This window comes from Rhagoletis zephyria, unplaced genomic scaffold, assembly GCF_001687245.7.
Source record: "Rhagoletis zephyria isolate East Lansing unplaced genomic scaffold, Rhagoletis_zephyria_1.1 Rzeph_scaffold_07092, whole genome shotgun sequence".
NCBI lineage: Eukaryota > Metazoa > Arthropoda > Insecta > Diptera > Tephritidae > Rhagoletis > Rhagoletis zephyria.
The window spans coordinates 1-20,678 of record NW_016164175.1 but is presented as its reverse complement, the minus strand read 5'-3'; the positions used below and the strand labels follow the sequence as shown (position 1 = coordinate 20,678).

Sequence of the window (20,678 nt, the reverse complement as noted above, 5' to 3'; positions counted from 1 at the left end):
GCAGCGAGCACAAGCTTAAATTAGATCCGCGCTGGTTGGCTACTATTTACATACATATGTATGTAAAGCTAACTTGCTGAGCTGCAAAGAAATTCATAGCTAAGTTGGACGTACAAAAACGCGCGGCTCGAGCTATCTTTTTTTGCAAATATTTGGTCAAATTCAAGATCGCTTTCAAGCGGATCATAACCGAAAAAAAACTGCAGTGTCTAGTCTAATTTCGGCTGTTGATTAGGACGCATAGCGCCCGTGGTAAATCGGATTAAAGTTTTATTTTGATTTTTTCGTCCAAAATACCATATAGTATTTTTTATTAGCAGCGTGTTTAGAATTTCAGCTGGAAATTAAGAACACAAATAAAATAAAATGGATTTCGATTCATTGTTGGAGAAATGTGGCAATTATGGACGTTATCAATTCGTATTGTTACTTGTCTATGGTTACACAAATATTATGTCCTCAATGCATTACTTCGCACAAACTATCATCAGTTTTACGCCCGAACATTGGTGAGTGGAAAGTGTGAACTCTACGAATATTTGCAACGAGACTTTTATTTATGTGAATAAATAAACATATGTATTTGGAATGAAGTGAAATCAAATTAAATGAATTGAATTTAAACATTTGTGGGAAAACGACAATTGAGTTAAGCAAAAGAAACGACAAGTAATTATAAAATACCTAAACATTGAGTATAAAAAATCCGAAATTCGTAATAAAGGCATTACTTATTACATATTATTGATAGTTGTGTTATCAGTAATTAGTTCAAACCACATAACGCTAATAAATACAATAGAACGGTCTTCGAGAAGGTATCATACTTCTGCAAAAATTGATTAGAGATTTCCGGCAATTCAGGGAACTGTCTTTCAAAGAGACGTTCGTGAGACAATTGTCAATTCTGGCAACTATCTTCAAAGCTTTTTACTGTCTTTCGAAATACTAATTGAAAGATCTGCTAACCAGGAGGTCTTAGCGTTATGCTGTTCGCCATTAAGCAATACGTTTTTTTTTTTGAAAAATTGGATTAAATTAAAAAATATATTTATATAGATATAAAAGAAATTAAAGAAAATGTAGCTAAAAATAAGTTTAAAATTAAATTAAATTTAAAAAATATTTTTTTCAATAAAATATAACAATTAAATTAGAAAAAACAGTAAATCATAAAAGAGTAAAATATGCATTTAATAATTAACTAAAATTAAAAAATATATTTTTATTTTTAAAACAAAGTCTAAAAATCAAAAGAAAATAAAATAAAACCAGACAAGAATAAAATAATAGAATAAAATTACTAAAATGAAATAAAATAAAAAAAGACAAAAAATAAAATAAAAAATAAGATCCCAGAAATTTAATGAAATTACACGAATCTATTTTTCTTTTTTAAACAATAGAATATTAGAATTATTGAAAAAAATTTAAATTTACAACAAAAAAAAACAAATTAAATTAAGAAAATATGAAATAAACAAAATATGTTTGTAAAAGTTACATTAGATAAGAAAAAAAAATACTTTTCTTTTCTACACAATTAAATCCAAAAATCAAAAAAAAATATTAATTGAAAAAAGAAAACAATTTCATAAAAAAATAGATAAAATAAGTACCTAAATATTAAGTGAAATTTAAAATAAAAAATCTTTCGAAATTGTAACATCTAAAAATTAAAAAAAAAAATTAAATTAAGAAACAAAAAAGAACATCAAATAAAAAAATATATTTTTCTCTTTAAAACAATAAAATATAAAAATTTGTGCTTGAATTACAAAAGTCTTTCGAACTATCTTGCCATCTGTCTTTCCTTTATCTTTCGAAAAACTTTTTACTATATTAGCCAGAATTGCCCTGTTCAATTGAAGTGAAAGCCGTAGAAGCATTAAAACTTCCAAACCAAGTTACGCTAATTTTTTCTGAGTCATTAAAGATGCGTTTGGCCTGGCATTGTTATACAATTAAAGGACAAAGTGTTCACACATGTTCGCAAAAGGCAATTGGCGAAATCCTTTAGTCTCGGGCCAAACCGACAAACAGTTGTGGTGTAGAAAAAGGGAACAGTACCTTTTGCCTCACGAAAAAGTGCTAAATCCAAATGTGAGGTTAGAACTAAAGAATTGGCTCTTTATTTTGGTCCATTTAAATAGCGTTTTTTGAGCTTCGAAGTAAATTAAAATAGTCGGGTTTTGATTTGATGAAAGATAGTATAAGAAGCTAAAAGAGATTTAATCAGGCAAAACCTGGCTCCTTGCCCAATATAAAGTGAAAGAAGAAAAATTTGTTTTTTGTTCGAATAAACAGCCATTGTCAAGTGATATGTATTTATGATTGCAGTTTGATAAAATTTTCCTTCAGTTCTAAGAAAGAGGAGAGATGTATTTGATGCTATTTTAAACGGATCTTTTCGTACAAGGAATTTTTTCGGTTAGTAACAGAGTTTGTAACTACCTACATATATACTTTATCAATTCCCTGTTAAAATACACACAAAATCTTTTACCTTTGCCAGTCCAGCTGGCAACTGGAAATCTAATCTTTTATGCAAAATTGTGAATCGTGTCAATTTGATTTTTATGCTAATAAATGAAATACATATATAAATTTGCATATTTTACACAGGTTTTTTTGCTGTAGTTTGGCCAATGTCGATATAATTTTGGATTTACAAAACTATACACCGATAAATAGTTAAGCAAAGCCAAAATTTTTGTAAACAAATACACATAAAATATGAATTTATTTAAGATAACTAGTTGTCGAAATTTCCCCTTAAAGCACTTCCAAATATTTTATTTCTCTCAACAGGTGTCAACATGAGCTGCTTGAGAATCTCACTTACACAGAAATTCGTGAAATTTATTCACAGACCGAGAATCCTTCGTGCACCCTGTTGGATGATATTGTGAATGGCACACCGATTGCAGCAGATTTTGGTGAATGCGAGGATTGGATATTTAAATATGAAAGTGGCTATCAAAGTGTCACAACGGATGTAAGTGGCATTTAATACATTAATTCGAATTTGTTGAGTGTGTGGATGGTTTACTTCTGTATTTCGAGTTTGTGTAAAATTGCATGAGTTTACTAAGTTTGCATAATAAAAAACATAATAATTTGAATAGTTCGCTTAAAGGTATGTAGATTTAAAAGTACTTTGGGATTTTAACTTTTTAAAGAGATTGCAAGCCTTTTCAAAACTATTTTCGAAAAAAAGGTTACTTAAACTTCTATCGTTTGAGAGCCATATTAAATTATTTCTTTTAAATTGTTAAATACATAAAAACTGGTAGTAAACATCTTGAAAAATATTTTCTAAATCACGTTTTCTTTAACCTCTCTAGTTTGATACCCAAATACAAATATTGATTTTATCTTTAAAATTAAACAAATTTATAATTTTTAAACAAAATTAAAAAATATGATTGAAATTATTTTTTTAATTAAAATTATTTTGTAATTAAAGTTATTTTGAATTTAAAAAAAGGTGGCAGCCCTCTGAAAAAATATTTTCAAAATGAAGCTTTCTTAAAACTCTCTAGTTTTATACCCATATAAAAATATTGTTAATTAAACTGATTTGGAATTTTGAAACAGGTGGCAACCGCTGTAAAAATATGTTTGAAGTAAAGTTTTCTTAAAGCTCTCTTATTTGACACCTATGTATATGAAAAAAAAATTCATTTGCCTTGGCAATTTACATGGCTTTGAATTTAAGAAAAGGTGGCAACACTTAAAAAATATTTTCGAAATAAATATTTTTTAAACTCTCTTCTCTGAAACCTATATTAAAATTGTTGATTAAGCTAGTTAAATATATTTTTTTTAACTTTTTGCAGAGTGGCAACCCTTTTCTAAAATATTTTCGAAACAAATTGTCTTGATATCGTAATTTTTATTTACCCAATAAATAGATTGGTTTTAACATTCAAAAAAGGTGGCAGCTCTCTTCAAAAAATATGATATATGCCAGTTTAGAGTGCCAAATTTCGTTGAAATTCGTTCAGCAGTTTTAGCGCGAAAGAGCAACAAACATACTCACGAAATCACTCACATTTCCACACAAATATTTTAATTCAGATTTCTATTTTTTAAAAAAATTTGGTGCTTAAACCCGCACATCTGTGAGAATAGCATACCATAAATTTATTATAGTTCTTTCTATTTTCCTTCACCAGCTTAAATGGATTTGCGACGATGCTGTCAAGGGCGCAATCGGTCAGTCATTCCTCTACGTGGGCTCTGTATTGGGCACAATATTATTTGGTTTCCTCGCAGATAAAATCGGACGACTGCCATCGATGATGCTGAGCACGCTCACCGGCGCTGCTGGCGATTTTATCACCTCATTTGTGACGACGCCACATGCCTTTGCGGCGAGTCGTTTCATTTCAGGCATGAGCATCGATACATTGTTCTATCTCAGTTACATTATGGGTGTGTGTGGATTGATAATTTTGTCAACTTCTAAAAAATTTTACTAAAATATATTCTTCAATCAATTCATCTAGTCTTCGAGTACCTGGATCCCAAGAAGCGTACATTCGGCTTGAATATAATAATGGCAATTTTCTATTGCTTCGGTCTGGTAATGTCTCCCTGGTATGCCATATGGGTGGGCAGTTGGCGCAAGTACCTGCTGATTGCTTCATTGCCAGCGCTGTTGGTACTCTTCTATCCACTTTTTATAGTCGAAAGCGCACAGTGGCTGGCAACCAAAGGGGATTACAAAGGTGCGGTGCGCTGTCTCAAGCGAGTGGCTAAATTCAACAAGAAGCAAGTTGAAGAGTCGGTATTCGATCAGTTCATATCGCACTATGAGGAAAAAATGGCGGAAGAGCATAAAGAAAACGAAGAGAAGGACACCTTTACGGGCCTGTTTAGAACGCCTAGATTACGCAAGTTCATCATAGTTTTGTTTATAAAATCGTGAGTAACAGAGAGAAATTGTATATTTCTGTACCTAATCTCTCTCTCTCTCTCTTCGCACAGCATGATCGTTACCATCTCCTACGATATTATCAGCCGCAATATGGAGGGTTTCGGCTCGTCGCCCTTTATGCTCTTCTCATTCACATCTTTCGTGTACATACCAGCTGGTTTGACAATTATTTTACTTCAAAATCGCATTGGGCGTAAAGGTATGGCCTGCGGGTCGCTCTTCTTTGGCGGTTTGGTCACCGCTGCCACTGGCATACTGGTTGCACTGCTCGACTTGAAGGAGCACGCCATCTTTGTGGCCTGCATGATTGGCTTGGGACGCTATGTGGCCATTGTCTCCTATGAAGCGGAGGCGCAATATGCCGCTGAAATTATACCGACAAGCGTGCGTGGGCGTGGCGTGGCCAATATACATGTGGTCGGCTATGCATTCAGCTTCTTGAGCGCATATTTGATTTACTTGAGTAATGTGTTCAAGCCATTGCCTTCGATTGTCATAGCAGTGCTGATGTTAATTGGCGCGGCATTGTGCTTCCTCTTGCCGGAGACGCTAAATCAGTGAGTGGGCACTGTTGAATGGAAGTTTAAAATTTTAATGTTTATTTTTTTTTTGTTCTGCAGAAAATTACCAGAGACGCTACTGGATGGTGAGCACTTCTGTCGAGATGAAAAATGGTATTACTTCCCTTGCTTCAGTCGGAAGAAGAGCAACGATGTGGAAGTGACAAAACTGTGAGTTAGCAGGGGCGTCGAGCAATACGTATTAACTTAATTTTTTAAATATTTTAAATTTCATAAATTTAGTTAATTTTTTATTGTAACGAACTTATTTTTAATTGATTTATATTTTTTAGTGTTGTAGAATTAATAGTAATATCTATGATAGTAATGAGTTACTATAATAAATAAATTATTGTATATTTTAATTAATTCGCGTTATTTAAAAAAAAAAAAGTCTAATAAAAGTAATTACAAAGAGTTAGGAAAAGTCATAAGCTTTCTTTTCTATGCTTCAAAGGCAAATCGCCAAGCTTTGACATTTTGACCGCTTATCTTCCACTATTAATCTTTCTACTTAAATATGCCGCTACATCGCATGAAAAATCAATTTTAGTTAACCCGCTGAATAGATTCATTATTATTTTTGTTGATTTCATATACTTATTTACACTGGCAGAAGAAATATAATACAAAGAGAAATGCCACACAAGCGCACTCGAACTCTCGAGATCATTTGACGACTCTATTTTCGAGCATGGGCATAGATAATCACTTAATCAGCGTTAACTGTTTCTCTCTTTTTGTTGTTATTTAAGAAAGTTGATAACATGTACATGCATATAGCGCATGCGCGTATATTTGCTCTTATATGATTGTCACATGCGTTGCTGCGTGCGCCAATTGGGACACATTCGATGTCGCTGAAGTGTTTTGGGTGTACGAATAGTTTGAAAGATAAACGCAAATTTACATACTTATCGTACATATTGTGAATGTAACTGTGAGTTTTATGTACACATATGCATTTTATGAGCGCAGCGTTCTGTCGTTCGTGTTACAAAATAAATAGATTCTCCTTTTTAAAAAGACAAAAGTGAAAAATTAAAGGAAAATCTATTAAAACAAGATCTAAAAATTGTATTAAAAAAAGTTAACTAAAATTAGAAAAGGCATTTAAAACAATAAAATCTAAAAATTAAATTAATAAAAAAAGAAATAAGTTTCAAAAATTAAAAAAGCTTAATATACATATATATATATATGCACACTTTTTTATAGCAATAACACCAAATATATAAAAGAAAATTAAATTAAACTGGTAATAATTAAAGTTTCTAAAAATTAAATGAATTAAAAAAATATTTTTCTTTATACTATTATATAAAAATTTAAATTAAGATAAAGTAAAAAGGAAAAAAATAAATTACACACGACCACAATAAAATAATTTCCTAAAAGTTATACGAATTTAAAGAAAAAGATAGCTGTTTAAACAAAAAAGTTTAAAAATTAAATGAAAATTAAATTTAAAAAGAAACAAATGAGTTTAAAAAGAAAATAAAATGTTTCTAAAAGATAAATTCGATTAAAAATCTTTTAAAACAATAAAATCTAAATATTTATTTTTATATTAAAAATATCTAAAAAACGGGGAAAAGTTAACACTTAATTGAAGTGAAAAAAAATATTTTAAAACAATAACATCTAAAAGTAAGATTAAAAAAATATAACAAGTTTCAAAAATAAAAATAAACTAAAAAATTTACATATATGCACATATGTATAACTTGTTTTTTAATTATAAAATCGAAACTTTTAAAGAAAATTTAAAAATAGAATAAACTGATTATAAAATATGTTTCTAAATACTAAATTAATTAGAAATTTAGAACAGTAAAATATAAAAATAAAAAGAAAATTAATTAGAAAATAATAATTTTTAAAATAACATAATCCAAAAATTAAAATTATATTAAGTAAAAAAGAAAAAAAATATTGATATATTATAATATTATAATATTGATATATAAACTAATTTCCTGAAAATTATACAAAATTAAAGAAAAAGTTAAAAATAATAAAATCTAAAAACTAAAAGAAAATTCAATAAAAAATGAAAAAAGTAAATTATATTAAAAAAATCTAAATTAATAAAATCATAAAATTATATTAAAAAAGAAAAGTATAAATTAAGTTTCGAAAAATTAAAAAAATACACAAACATTTTTCTTTTTAAAACCACAATATTTAAAACTTAAAAGAAAACTTAATAACAAAAATTAAAAAGATCCGCTGTGCGAGGATTCGACCTCGGATTTCGAATAGTATGCCAGTGCTTTGCACACTCGGCCATAGCGACTGCTGGAGCAGAAGCTTTGATGGAGAGACTTTCGTGTCAGAAACAAAATCTTGCAAACTATATAGGCAGTTCATAACAGACTTTCAACTATCTTGGCCAGAATTGCCCTGATGGACTAGTAAATTAACTGCCCTGTGTAACTATTAATATGGAGAGAGAAAATATAATGGAAAAGGAGAACGGCTTGGTAAACTAGTGACGCCTAACGGTTTGTAGCAGAGAAACGCTGCGTTTAAACAACAAATCTCTGTAAGCGGCTAATCTTCAATCCCGAAAGCTTTGCGAGGCTAAGAAGGAAGTGAGACCTAAACCAATCCTTAAGCTTGTGAGAACTAGGCAGCTGATTCGCAGGTGTTGAGTTGACTCCACCTTATCTACTCTATCCCGCTGCTGCAGTTCGAGTTTGCGATGATTTTGAACCCATGGATTTGGATCGAACAATGACTGGTTGAAACTACCATCAGAGTAACGAGAAACGTTGATTAATTTGTTTAGCTCCCTTGACTGCCGGCGATTAACTAATAGCCTTGCATTTCAAAGTTTTCGCTCGGTAGCTAAGCAATCTAAACATCTGTCTGTACAGAAGAAGACCACATACAGACAGAAGCGACCGTACCTGGAGTCCAAATAAGCTTAAAAGCGATGTAATCCAATGTGATTGAGAGAGCAGTCAAGCATACCCTGTCCATTTCCGAACCTTGAATCAAAAAGCCAAGAGCCCTGATTGTCGTCAGATAACAGCAGTGGCGATCGGTGAAAGATTTTACCATGTGCACAACCATTGGAAATGTATAAAGTTTTGACCACTCTTTGCAGCATCACTGGTGTAAGTAGGCTAGTAATGGGTGGAGAGGGCTTTTAACCTTTGGATGTCCAAACAAAATTTATAGAAAGCTTAAAAAGCTCGGCTGCCCATCAACAACGCTGAATAAGAGTTTTTTTTTTAACAAATCGTTAAAAATATTTAACGCCTGACCAGATACAACACCATTTCACTCAACCTATGTATGTTGACTAAGTGAGCTGTAATTTTTCTTTCATATCAATATTTTAACTAGAGTAAAGTTTGAACGACAGTAATAAAAGAAAGTGTGTCGAGGTATACAAATAAATTAATCTAATTTTTAAAATACTGCTCGAAGTTAATCTGAAACCGCATATTTTAAGGTTTTAACTACAAACTTGCAACGCATTAAAAATGAAAACTTTTCATTTAATTTGATAATTTTTTTTACATTCCTAAAGCCTCTGTAAAAATACCAGTGAAATGTCAGTTAACTAAATAACTGTAGTGCGCATGCGCCGACGACCGCTTCTGATAAAGCAAACAGCGTCAAATTGTCACCAGTCGAAGAAAAAAGATGTAGTGCAACAGCAATAATGACTAAATGACTGAGTGACTGAATGACTGACTGACTACCTGTCGATTACGTTGCTTCTGTGCTGTGCCTTTCCATCACACCTCAAGATCCGTATCAATTTAATTTTATTGCTTATCTTTAGCGAATGTATCGCGGTCCGCTCAGTGACGCTTGCAATGAAGCTATAAATAACGCAGAAAAGCCGAATGTAAAAAATTAACTTAAAGTGGGCATTGGCAAAAAAAAAAAACAGAACAAAAAAGCTCAATATGAGGAGTGGGAATTATGTAAATCAGTTAAATTTTTTCCGTTGACTGCTATGTAAAAAGCTCAAAATGTGCTTTACGAATTTGCTTGTCGAAAATATATAAACGCGATACAAATAAAAATGCGAACAGCGTGATCGCAAAGTAATCACTGGCAAATGAACTGATAGAAAACGTGATTTTTTTTTTTTACAATTTTTGTGGCTTTCGGGTGTTACCGTTTATGCAGTCAGTTGGCATATTTTCGAATTGTTAAACATTTCTGGTAAAATTTTTCTTTTTTTTTTGGCTCTTTTTTGCATTTCAAGATTTTACTCCACGTTTCACTGATTGCCTTTTGCCGATAAGTGCACGCATTTTAATTGCCATGTTAAACACGCACACTTACATGCAAGTACATGGGAGTATTTACATACATATAAAAGTATGTATGTACATACCTGGCCGAGTTGACACTTAATTAAAAAGGAAAACATTGCGTGCCAAGGCGCTGTCGCTGAGAGTGATAACTCAAAAAAGTGAGTCTTTTGTGACTACAGCAAGCTTAATAAGTTATACATATATATAGTTATGGAAGATAAATGTTGGAAAGAGTTGCTTCCACACTATTTTGACGTTTGGGCGGTGTAAAGCGGAAACCATTATAGGCCGATTAAAAATAAGTAATCAAAGCATTCAAATATTTCTGTATGTCGGGCGTTCCATACCAAAATGAACGGGGTTCACACTTCATATGTTTGATTTGTTTAAAATTTTTAGGGTTGATGGACAAACATAAATAATAAATAAATATGAAATTTGAGCTTGATTAATACATTTTTGAAAACTTTACAGCGCAAAAACAAAAACAAATCGATTTAATAATTTTCCAAATATCTCGAGAACGGGGCGAGGAAAAAATTTGAAAAAAATCACACATATACACATCAATTTTTTTTTCGGAGCATTTTTCACATACAAATTTATCTATTGATAAAAAAAAATAGTTTTTGAAAATATGCCAACTCAAAAAAAAAAATAAAAAAAAAACAATGGTAGCTCTGAGTATTGCGCAATATTTAAGTATAGTATTACGGGGTGCACTCTACAATAATTTGAGTTATGAATTTTTTTTACACCAAATTTGAGTAAAATGAGTACATTACAAATTTACAAATTTTTTAATTAATTTTTAGAATTTCGTTGAGTATGCAGTTTTGTAGCCCATTAAATTTTAATAAAGTGCAAGTTTTAAGCAATTGCAAAACGGGCGTTAATTTTTTTCTCGATTGTGAAAATCAACGCAATTTCGCAATAGCTTAAAACTTGCACTTTCAAAAACTAATTTTTTTATCAAAAAATTTGTTCTGGAGATATTTGGAAAACTATTAAATCAATTTGTTTTTGTGCTGTAAAGTTTATAAAGTTGTATTAATCTAGCTCAAATTTCATATTTTTCTATCATTCCTGTTTATCCATCAACCCTAAAATATTAAACAAATCAAACACATGAAGTGTGAACCCCGTCCATGTTGGTATGGAACGCCCCATATATAGAATTCTAAATAGGCATTTTTAAGACTCGGAAAATGCAACTCATACTTTTAAAATTACCTCAAAAATATAGGCTTTAGATATTCTCTTTTTTTTGGCCTGAAACCAGTATGCAATGATTTTTTAAAAAGTTTTAAACACGTAAACGCAAGAACAAAAAAAACGCATTGTAAATTTGTTTTAAGTTTAGGTAAAAAAATCAAAAATGTCGCATTTTTTTGAATGACCTCCAAATGTAAACTTTTGATTTTCTGCCTTTTTTGGCCTAAAAACAGTAGAAGTAGAGATTCCAGATCGAAATAAAAAAAAAATCGACTTTTGAATTGTTTCGAATCGAAAAAAATAGATGCAGGAAGGAATTGTCAAAAAATAAATCGATCTCCCAAGATATATGAATCGCTTTGTCAAATAACGTATTTTACTAAATTTTTATAAACAAAACACAGCGATCCGATCAAAGGTTTATTCTACATTAGTAATTTTTAAAACACACATACATACATTGTCCATAACGGTTTCAATATCTACAGTTATTTGAAAAAAGGTGTGGGATAAAATGTTTCTATACTAAGACAATGATATTGAGCCCTAACCGCCAAAATAGCGTAAGTGACATTTTTTTCAAAATTTTATTTTTGATGCAGAAATGCATCTAGATGTTCAAGGTAAAAAATGTCGTTAACGTTATTTTGGCGGTTAGGGCTCGATATGATCACTCAACCGAATGTTCACAAATTCTTAAACCGAATTTCCGCCAGACAACGAAATGACAAAAAATTTATGCCATTTTTAAAACGCCATGTGGAAACAAACACAATGACACGGCTAGTGTTTAATGCCCAACATAGTGGTTAAAATTGTTTCATTTAATGCCTAGTGAAAACTCAATGTTAGCCCTATTTAAGAAATTTGTTAAATTTTTTGGATTTTTTTTTTAACTCCAATGAAAAAAAAATTACGGTTTACTTCAAGGTTAACCACTATTTTAAGAAGTGTTATGGAGCTTACGTACTTATATTTTTTTTTCAATGCGGAATTGTTTTAGTATTTGGTTTGTTTTCGTTGACTATATTTCACTTCTTAATTACCGTTTTTCAAAAAAATCAAAAAGACTAATTAAGGGGGAAAAATTTTTATGAAAAATTTTTTGAGGTTTTTGTTGTTGTATTAGCCATAATTTTATATAGAGTTATTTTCAAGAGGCTTTCTTGAGGAGCCCTATAGTCGGGGGAGAAAGGTCATTGAATTTTTTGGTCTTTGCTCTCTCATGTAATTTTTTTTGTACCAGACCCAAATTCAAATTTCTTTAAATTTTTGTGGTAGTTCATATGTATCAATTGAGCAAAAGTTGAATGTCGATTCTCGAATTTTTTGCATCGATTCACGGATCGAATCGGAACTAAAAAATCTAAAAAAATCTAATCGGAAGAGCTCGATTAATCGATTTAAATACGGCATCTCTAGTTTAAAGCTGTTAAAAAGTTCATGGCATACTTGGTTCAGGCTAAAAAACAATAATACCTTCTATTTTTGAAGGTTATTTTAAAGGTCCTATTTATTCATTTTCAAAGGATTTTTTTCCTGAATTCTTCATCTCAGAATCTTTAAAACATTGTTATATTTTTCCGCTTTCTCTTCTCATTCTCGAAATATTTTATTTTGTCCTTTTTTTAAACAGAACACAGTGCGTCGCTAATAAAAATATATTGAAATGATAGGAGATTTTCGCTATAAAAAAGTGAAAGCCTTTTCAATACTGTTGACTAAGAAATGATCGATTTAATGAAGCAAGTGTTAGATATATTGGGATTACCTACTAAAACATACCAGTGGCACTGATGCCAAGCGGTTAAAATAAAGTCATGAGGAAAATATGGAGTGACCCTATTATGAGTGGTTTCTCATACAGCATGGTCGGCTATCTACTTATAAAGGAATACTGAAAATTTTTTTCAATTACCAACACATCAAGGTAGCACGAAACGTCCGGCCCTTCTACCGCAAACGAGGTGTTTGACAGATAGAAGACGACTTAAAGCATGGTAGAACTCGTCCTACCCTCACTCAATCTCACTTCACCGAGATTCTGGTTGGATCTACTATAGCTGTGGCGCTATAATCGAGCTTTGCCGTCAACATCCTATTCCACCCTGCCTACGTTTTATCGACGTAAGTGTGGGATCGTACATCCCCGAATAAACTCCACTCAAGCTTATACTACTGGTACCTTTCAACTATCATCGGAACATTTTGTGAGAGCATTTGCGCCGACAGTAACAGGAAAAGCTGTCATGCCACTGATTTCCGTGGATGTAGTCTCTGCGGTTTTTGGTTCTTTGAGAGATGCAAAAGAAAGAGAACTGCTGGAAGCAACACAAGTATTTCTGCTGAAAGCGGAAAGAGGTTCCCAAACTTGTTTTTCTCGTAAAGAACTTTTAAATTTTTACTGCTACATTTCTTCCATATTCCCAGAACTCGCAAAAAAACTTAAGATTATATCTAACGATGGAAATGTGAGCCGCGGCTGAGTGTCCCAACCCTAAATTCAGAGTGGTAAACAAATAGTATACTTTTTTTGTGTTCTATTTATTAAAATATTATGTTTATATACATGACAGAATTAAAATTAAACATTAATAGTTATTAAAAAAATTATAATAATATGGGTATCGAATATGGAAGCTTTTACAAGAAAAAGTCCCTGGTCTTCTTAAACAGAGTTATATTTTTTAAGAGCACTCCAATTTCAAAAATTCCAAGTGCTAGAGTTTATTACATTCTCCTCACCATTAACTCCTCACATGTTATTTGAAAAAAAGCTTATTCGTGTTGATGGCATTTTTAAAGTGATGTGAAAACTATTTGGGAGATTTCATTAAAAGCGAAGAGTTGAAAACTCGAAACCCTTGAAAGCTTTCGAGGCTCTTTTTGTGATTACACCTTTTTGAAGCAACGTAAACAATGGCGAAATGCAGAACTTTGGGAATTCAGCCAGAGCTTGTTTGTATAATACATGATATCCGCTGAAGTAAATATAACAGCAAAACATTCAAAATGCCACGAAAGAGTGAAAAATATAAACTGTAGGTAGTAATTGACCAAAACACAACACTGAAATTTACGAACAACTTTTCGAAGATGTTTTCGCTGGACGCGAAAAGCGCCGTTCAATTTGGTTTGAGAGGCTGGAAGAGTTTGGAGCCTTTTCTTGAGTACAACTAATACTTTTAAAACAAAACTTGAAAAAAAACGAATCGAAAAGTTTTTTACGCTAACTTTGAATCAAAAAACTGACAATAGAGAGCGAATCTAGAAAATTCTATGAAAAACAACTAAGCAAGTGGTACATCAAATTCAGAGCATAAATATAATGATAACTCAATCAGCGCTCCCTGCTGCCTTATACGGTGTTTACATGAGGCGATTTTACAGGCAGCTTTTAGTTGAAAGCAACAATCACTTGGTGTGAACGGCCTTTCTACTGATCGCTAACAGTGAAGTTGTGGTCAGCCCAATTTTTATTCAACTAATCGCTTCTAAAATTGCCGTCAAATCGCCTCATGCGAACACCGCATTAATGAGTTTATCACTGATTAAAACTACTGAGTGATGAAGGCAAAAAGAGCAAAAGAAGCAGAAGGTTCTTTTATGAGGAGTAAAATTTTTAGTGGCATGACAGCGTAAATAAATATTGAGGCGAAAAAACTGAGTTATATTGAAGATAAACTAAGTTACACTCTCTTCTTTCTTCTAACTCACAAAAGAGGAAATAAAAATTGATTGCTTTTGAATCGAGTTTTAGTGAGGAGGAAAATGGAAATTGTATTCCTCAGTGTGAGGAATTTTTCCGAACTTTAAAATACACTCATTTTATTTTCACGCCAACGTAGACCTGCGACAAGTCTCCATGGCCCCCTGGTGGTCCACCTGGACCACTTTGGGAATCACTACTCTAGATGCACGAACGCCATGCGGGTCGCTCACACTAACTAGTGGCGTTTATTCGTTCCTCCATATATATTTTTTTCCTATACAAGGCTTGGTATGTGAATCCATCCGGATAACTGTGCAATTGATAGTTTTTTTTTCACCATTGCGGCTGATGGTTACCGTATGCTGCTAGGTAGATTAACAGCAAACAAAGTGCCTGAGAAATATTAATAACTTTTCTTAATGAACTCATTTACTTAACAAGCAAACGACATGCCACATATGAAACAAATAATGAGATGACTGCAAAAACCAAAACGCGCCCTGATTTCGTGGAAGAATAATAAGAATGTGTTAAGGCAATAAGTAAATCCGCAAGTAAAGCAAAGGCGTATATTGGGTCGTCAATCACTTTTTAGAGTAACGTCAATCATACACAAACAGAGCTTGCGATTTATATCGTACTCACCGGCAAGAATGACGAAGGTACTCGCAACTGCATAAATACAATATTAAATAGCAAAAAAGATTGAACAAGATAACAACGCGCTGAAGAACATGACAACTATAATGAGCAGTAATTTATCAGTTGGAGTGAAGAAGTTGCTGTTTTGTCAATACTTTTTTTTACGGGAAGAAAAATGTATGTAGTAAAATAAGAAAGATACATACAGTGCTATCTGGGTCGAGTGAACTAATTAATGCAAGACCAGTTCATAGAGAACAGATTGTTCACTATATCCAGATTGAGTTCTTTTGTTCTTTAAAATCAATTTTATTGCGCAGTGTGTCTTTTAAAGTTAAATTTTTAAGAACTCTGAAGTGTCGTCTTTTCCCAAAGCTAATGCCAACACATGTTTCCTATTGTTATTGTATCGTCGTCGTCAAGCTCTATAGCGGTAGACCCAGGAAGCGCGAAGCCTCGATGGGGTCTGTCCATAAGGCCAGACACATTAGCAGGGTGGGGTTTACTGGGCATGCGAAGAGATGCTGCGAGTCATGGAGCGTCTCTCCGATTGACGGGAATTCATTTGGCACATCTGCATTTATTCAGTTCAGGTATGAGTTCAACCTGCTGCAGTAGCCCGATCGAAGTTGGGCTATGTGGTCCGAGTCTCCCGAGACAGACGAAGCTCTGTCTCGTCCACGTCAGGTGGTTGCGTGCCCATAACGGCATTCACAGGTCGAGAGTCTATATAACTCGGGACTGGCTCTCTTTGAATTTCGTTCGAGGCCTGTCGGTATGTTGTTGGGTTCAGAGAAAGTTTTATGAATCCCGGACTTCGCCCGTCAGTTCATATAGATGCCTTCTGACGTGCCGTGGCGAGGGCTCTTCCGCAATCAGATGTCTGTTTGGGTGCTAACACGATAACACCCTACTAGGAATTGCTTGCAGAGCATGGTGTTATGCTACTTAATCGGGAGCATATGTGCCTCGTCGCGCAGGTGTTGTTGCGGCGACATCAGAAGGAATCCTGTCGCTGTCTGATTGCCGTGTTTCGGCAGGTCTGCAGCTTCATCCAATGCGTCCTACTAGTCCCCGGTAACCATACAGGCGCTGCATAGTTCAGAATCGGCCGGCCAATTGCCTTGTACGTTGCCAACAACATTTCTTTGTTTGCCGCAGGTGCTGCCGGCTCGCGAGTTGAGGACTTTGTTGGGGCTTTGTACTTTATTGACAATTGCGGTTGTATACGCCGAGAAGGAGAGCAGACCTTCGAAGGTTACTCTGAGGACCTTCGGGTTATTCAACGTCGGAATTGGTTCGTCATCGACGAGAATACCCAGTTGCAGTCTGACCTCCTTCGTCCAAGTGGTGAAAAGCGTTGCTGAGGATTTTGTAGGGGAGAGGTTTAGGCTCCGTGCAGTGACGAAGCGAGAAAACCATTATTGAGCAATCGTCAGCATAAGAGACAATCGAGACTACCTCTGGTGGTCGAGGGAGCTTAGAAATGTAAAAGTTGACACCACTCTGTTGAACTCCCTGTTTTATTCTCCAAGGTTTGCTCGATTTGTCTCTAAAGATCACTGACGAGTTTCGACCACTCAGGTAATTCGCCGCCCACCGTTTGTCTTCTAGTAGCGTTACTTGAATAGTTCTCTCACAGGGGGGGTTTCGCGGTTAAGGCCACGAGTTATCTGGCTGTTTATGGCGTCAAGTGCTGTTGTTGTGCTGTGCACTTTACGGAACCAATGTTGATTTTTCGCTGGTGTTCAGTAATTTGTGTAGTACGGGAGTAGAAGGGTCTCTAGTGTCTTCGCAACCGGGGAAAGGAGAGCTATCGGGCGATAAGACTATCTTTTGTTGGACGGCTTCCCCGGTTTAAGCAGTGGAACCACTCTCCCCGTTTTCCAGATGTCTGGTACGATGAGAGTGGCCATAGACAGGTTGAGGACCTTGGTTAGATAGTCCACTCCCGCAGCAGCATGCAAATTCCGTCGGGTTCAATTGCTTTGGAGACTTTCGCCTTCCCGATGGCTATCCTTTCCTCGTCGCTGCGGAAAAAAGAGGCGCACTTGGTGTTGGCAAGTTTGTGCAGCCTTCTGGTCACTCTATGTTTGGATTTGTTCGCCGAGGATGCAGTATGAACTGTCGGCTAAAATAGCTCGCGCATCGCTCCGGGTCGGACGAAGTGTGGTCGCCAAAAGATATTTCAACTCTGTCGTCATGCTTCGTCGGATTGGACAATGACCTTACGGTTGACCAAAGCTTGCTCACACCAGAGGCGAAGTTACAAGTCTTCAGATGGTCTTCCCACTTCACTAGTTGCCGCATCTCCGAGTTAAGAACCCCCTATACGGGGATTTACGGGATCGGCCTGGCGAAGGGATTATCCTTTTTGTTATGAAGTTTTTCGTTACAGTTTTGAATTTGGAATGAATTGGTTTTAAATTTTGTTCACTCTACAAAGACTCACACTTGTTCACTCTAGAGAGTACTCAATAGAAAAATGTTCATGTTCACTCTTTCGAGGTGTTCGTAGCATCGGGTGTTCACTCCAGCCAGATACCACTGTACTTACATATATACATTAGGTTTATTAGTACACAAAGATATTAAAAGAATGCTGAAGTTGACAGTATAGTGTTTATGAAAGCTTAAAACACAAATATAATATTATTCTATATACATTGACCTAATCTGAATCAGCTACTAGAGTCAGGAAAACCGATTGGTTGACCGTATTAAAGACTGTACGCTCTGGAGTTGGCTCCTACGACCTTCTTCTCTGCCCACTTTTCCTTAAAGGAGAACTGGACCAGGCGGAACTAATGGAGAGGGAGAGGAGTACTAAATTCCGGCTTCTGGACTACTGAAGTGTATTTCAGACCGAAGCGACTGCCATTAAAGAGCCGCAAGAGTCACTGCTCAAGAGTGCGATGACAGTCAGGGAGGCTAGCTTTTCTGATAGCCTCATACCAGTTCAGTGAGTGATGTGCAAAAATCAGGACATGCAGGATCGAAAGATCCTTCTGGCCGTGGAAAGACAGGTAGCGGTCGAGGGCACACCTCACCCACAGCTCTCACTCTTAGTGGGGGCTTTAAAGAGGCACTGTCCAATCGGTATTCACGAAGTACAACTGAATATGTAACATGATCCCGTGCGTCACAATTCTCTGAAAGATGGCGAGGTGGAATTCTCAACACCGCCCTATTAGGTGCCCACCATTTGTAAGGTTAAGGTTGCAGTAATTTGACTCTAACATTTTTAATAGCACCGAGGAGCTCTAGAGATTGCGATTAGCCGAATTTGTAACCACATAATCGTCTCGAGGCGTTTTAGAAATAATTTATTGGGTGTCTTTCAAAATTTGATACACAAAGGACAATCTCCTAATTGTCTAAGTGAGTCCCTTACTTCTGGCACTGCCACTTAACCCAACTTAGCCTAAACTATAATTGATATCATTTTGCCGCTTTGAGACTTAAATGCATGGGGTACATATTCGTTTTTAGTGCAGAAAAAAGGCTTAGCAGTGGCAGATTATGTTATAATCGCTTACACTGATAACTCAAAGATGGAACAAGAAGAAGTCTTCTACTAAATAGCATGGTTCCAGCCGGAACAATCAATATCTTCACAAATAGACAAGGGGCTTTAAAAGCTATAGTACGCAAACGTTGTGTTGCGTTGGCTTTACTGAGCCATCTCCATGTTAACGTCTTGCTGGGTGCCTTCATGTAGCGAAACAGCTGGTGATATGATCATAGTTGGCTCTTAGATGCTAAGAGACATTTTATGCTGCGGTTTCGATAAGAGTTATTTTTATTCGCGCGAAATCGATTTGACTGCGAAATGCTTCAATTTGTTGTAGTTTGCGCTCTTACCGAAACCGTGATTTCCAACGCGGAGTAATCATACTTAAGAAATAGATGAATACACTATAGCCTTTATAAATGACGTATAGATCTGAAGAGATAATTGTGAGGTCTCTACGACATTATGGCCGTGGTTAACTCGAGAGAAGACGGAAGGCTTCTAGAACTTTACATTTCTGCAATAGAGTTCTTACCGGCTTCATCGAAGGGCACTTTGGTGTTGCACCGATGCTATAATGATAGTGAATTCTACCGAATTTTCTCCGTTGAATTCGCCGCGTTGAGTGTGAGGAGGAATCAATTCACTACTTTCGTTGTCGATGTCCCGGTTTACAGTCGAGCCGACGCAAACACAGGTGGAAATCTGGGACCTCCTAAATTTCCTTTAGGAATAATTTAATGCCTTTTTTTCTTATCTTTTTGTTAAGGAAGTTCGGGTGGGTGAATATGCATCCTATGGTACTTATCCGAAGAGGGCACTCATAAAGGACAACTATCAGCCTTATAATGAGTTTAATTTTCGTCCGAAAACATTCACTTTTCACTTTCGTGTGTTCACTACGGGAGTATGAACCAAATTCGGGCGAATTCGTTTTCCGGTGAAACTGACGATAAGGGGCTATGCGCGAAAGTATGGCACCTTCTATAAACGTTCCACTAACTTTACCTGAACTAATTTAATACAATAGTTGCAGCCAATATTAAAAAAAAAAAAAAACAAAGCAGCGGGTCTTGCAGCAATGCAACTCTCAAGTAGTTTTTTGAAGAATCAACAGCCCAAAGTGCAATTAATGTTCCTGCAATGGGACTTATGCTTGTTGCCGAGGCTCTCGTTACACCTTTGTATTTATATTTAAATTCGTATTCCTGATTTTACACGCTTCCGTTGGTGCATATTATTTATTCCTTTGCAATGCTGTGGGACAGAGTCTTAAATTCCTGCACATTTTTTTCCAATAAAATTTCAAAAATTTGCTACGATACAATAAAACCAAATATTCTTACAACCAATGCAGTGGCAAAAGTCAAAAGAATCTTAATAAGATTTGTACTACCAAAGCGCATTACTCAATTAATTGGACTTCAAGGTAGCACTTTTCGTTGCAAATTACGGAGTACCAACAAAATATAAATATATACCAATTTGCAAATAGAGAACATCGAATATTACTCTGGAGGTCTTACCTACCTCGTACCAAGTGGAGACTTTCGGTTTAGTTCATAAATATGCTGCGACTTACTTTGAAATTGGTGGGCCAAGAAGCACTACGACTAGCTCTGGTTACATACATACATACATACATACAATAATACATAGATGGTTACCAGCACTTAAGGGCCGCAATAGCTTTTAGCTTACTTTTGCGCTACATTTGCTTGGTTACCCTCTCTCCTCAGCTTCTTGTTTGCCTTCACCAAGGAACGACTTTGCCACTGTGCCAGCAATTTGACTTCTTATTTGC

At 34.8% G+C, this 20,678-nt stretch overlaps 1 protein-coding gene across 1 annotated transcript; it reads left to right on the top strand.

Annotated features, from left to right (window-relative positions):
* The first annotated feature begins 366 nt into the window (after positions 1–366).
* Positions 367–5,680, top strand: LOC108373860 (organic cation transporter-like protein). The gene is made up of 6 exons (XM_017629803.1): positions 367–509; positions 2,812–2,998; positions 4,182–4,440; positions 4,515–4,932; positions 4,996–5,502; positions 5,566–5,680. Exons 1-6 carry the CDS (start codon positions 367–369, stop codon positions 5,678–5,680), a joined length of 1,629 nt encoding a protein of 542 aa, XP_017485292.1.
* Positions 5,681–20,678: the final 14,998 nt, after the last annotated feature.

Coding starts and splice junctions, on each gene's coding strand:
- LOC108373860 (XM_017629803.1), top strand. CDS start 367: ATGGATTTCGATTCATTGTTGGAGAAATGTGGCAATTATGGACGTTAT. Junction 510..2,811: donor AGTTTTACGCCCGAACATTG/GTGAGTGGAAAG, acceptor TTCTCTCAACAG/GTGTCAACATGAGCTGCTTG. Junction 4,441..4,514: donor CTATCTCAGTTACATTATGG/GTGTGTGTGGAT, acceptor CAATTCATCTAG/TCTTCGAGTACCTGGATCCC.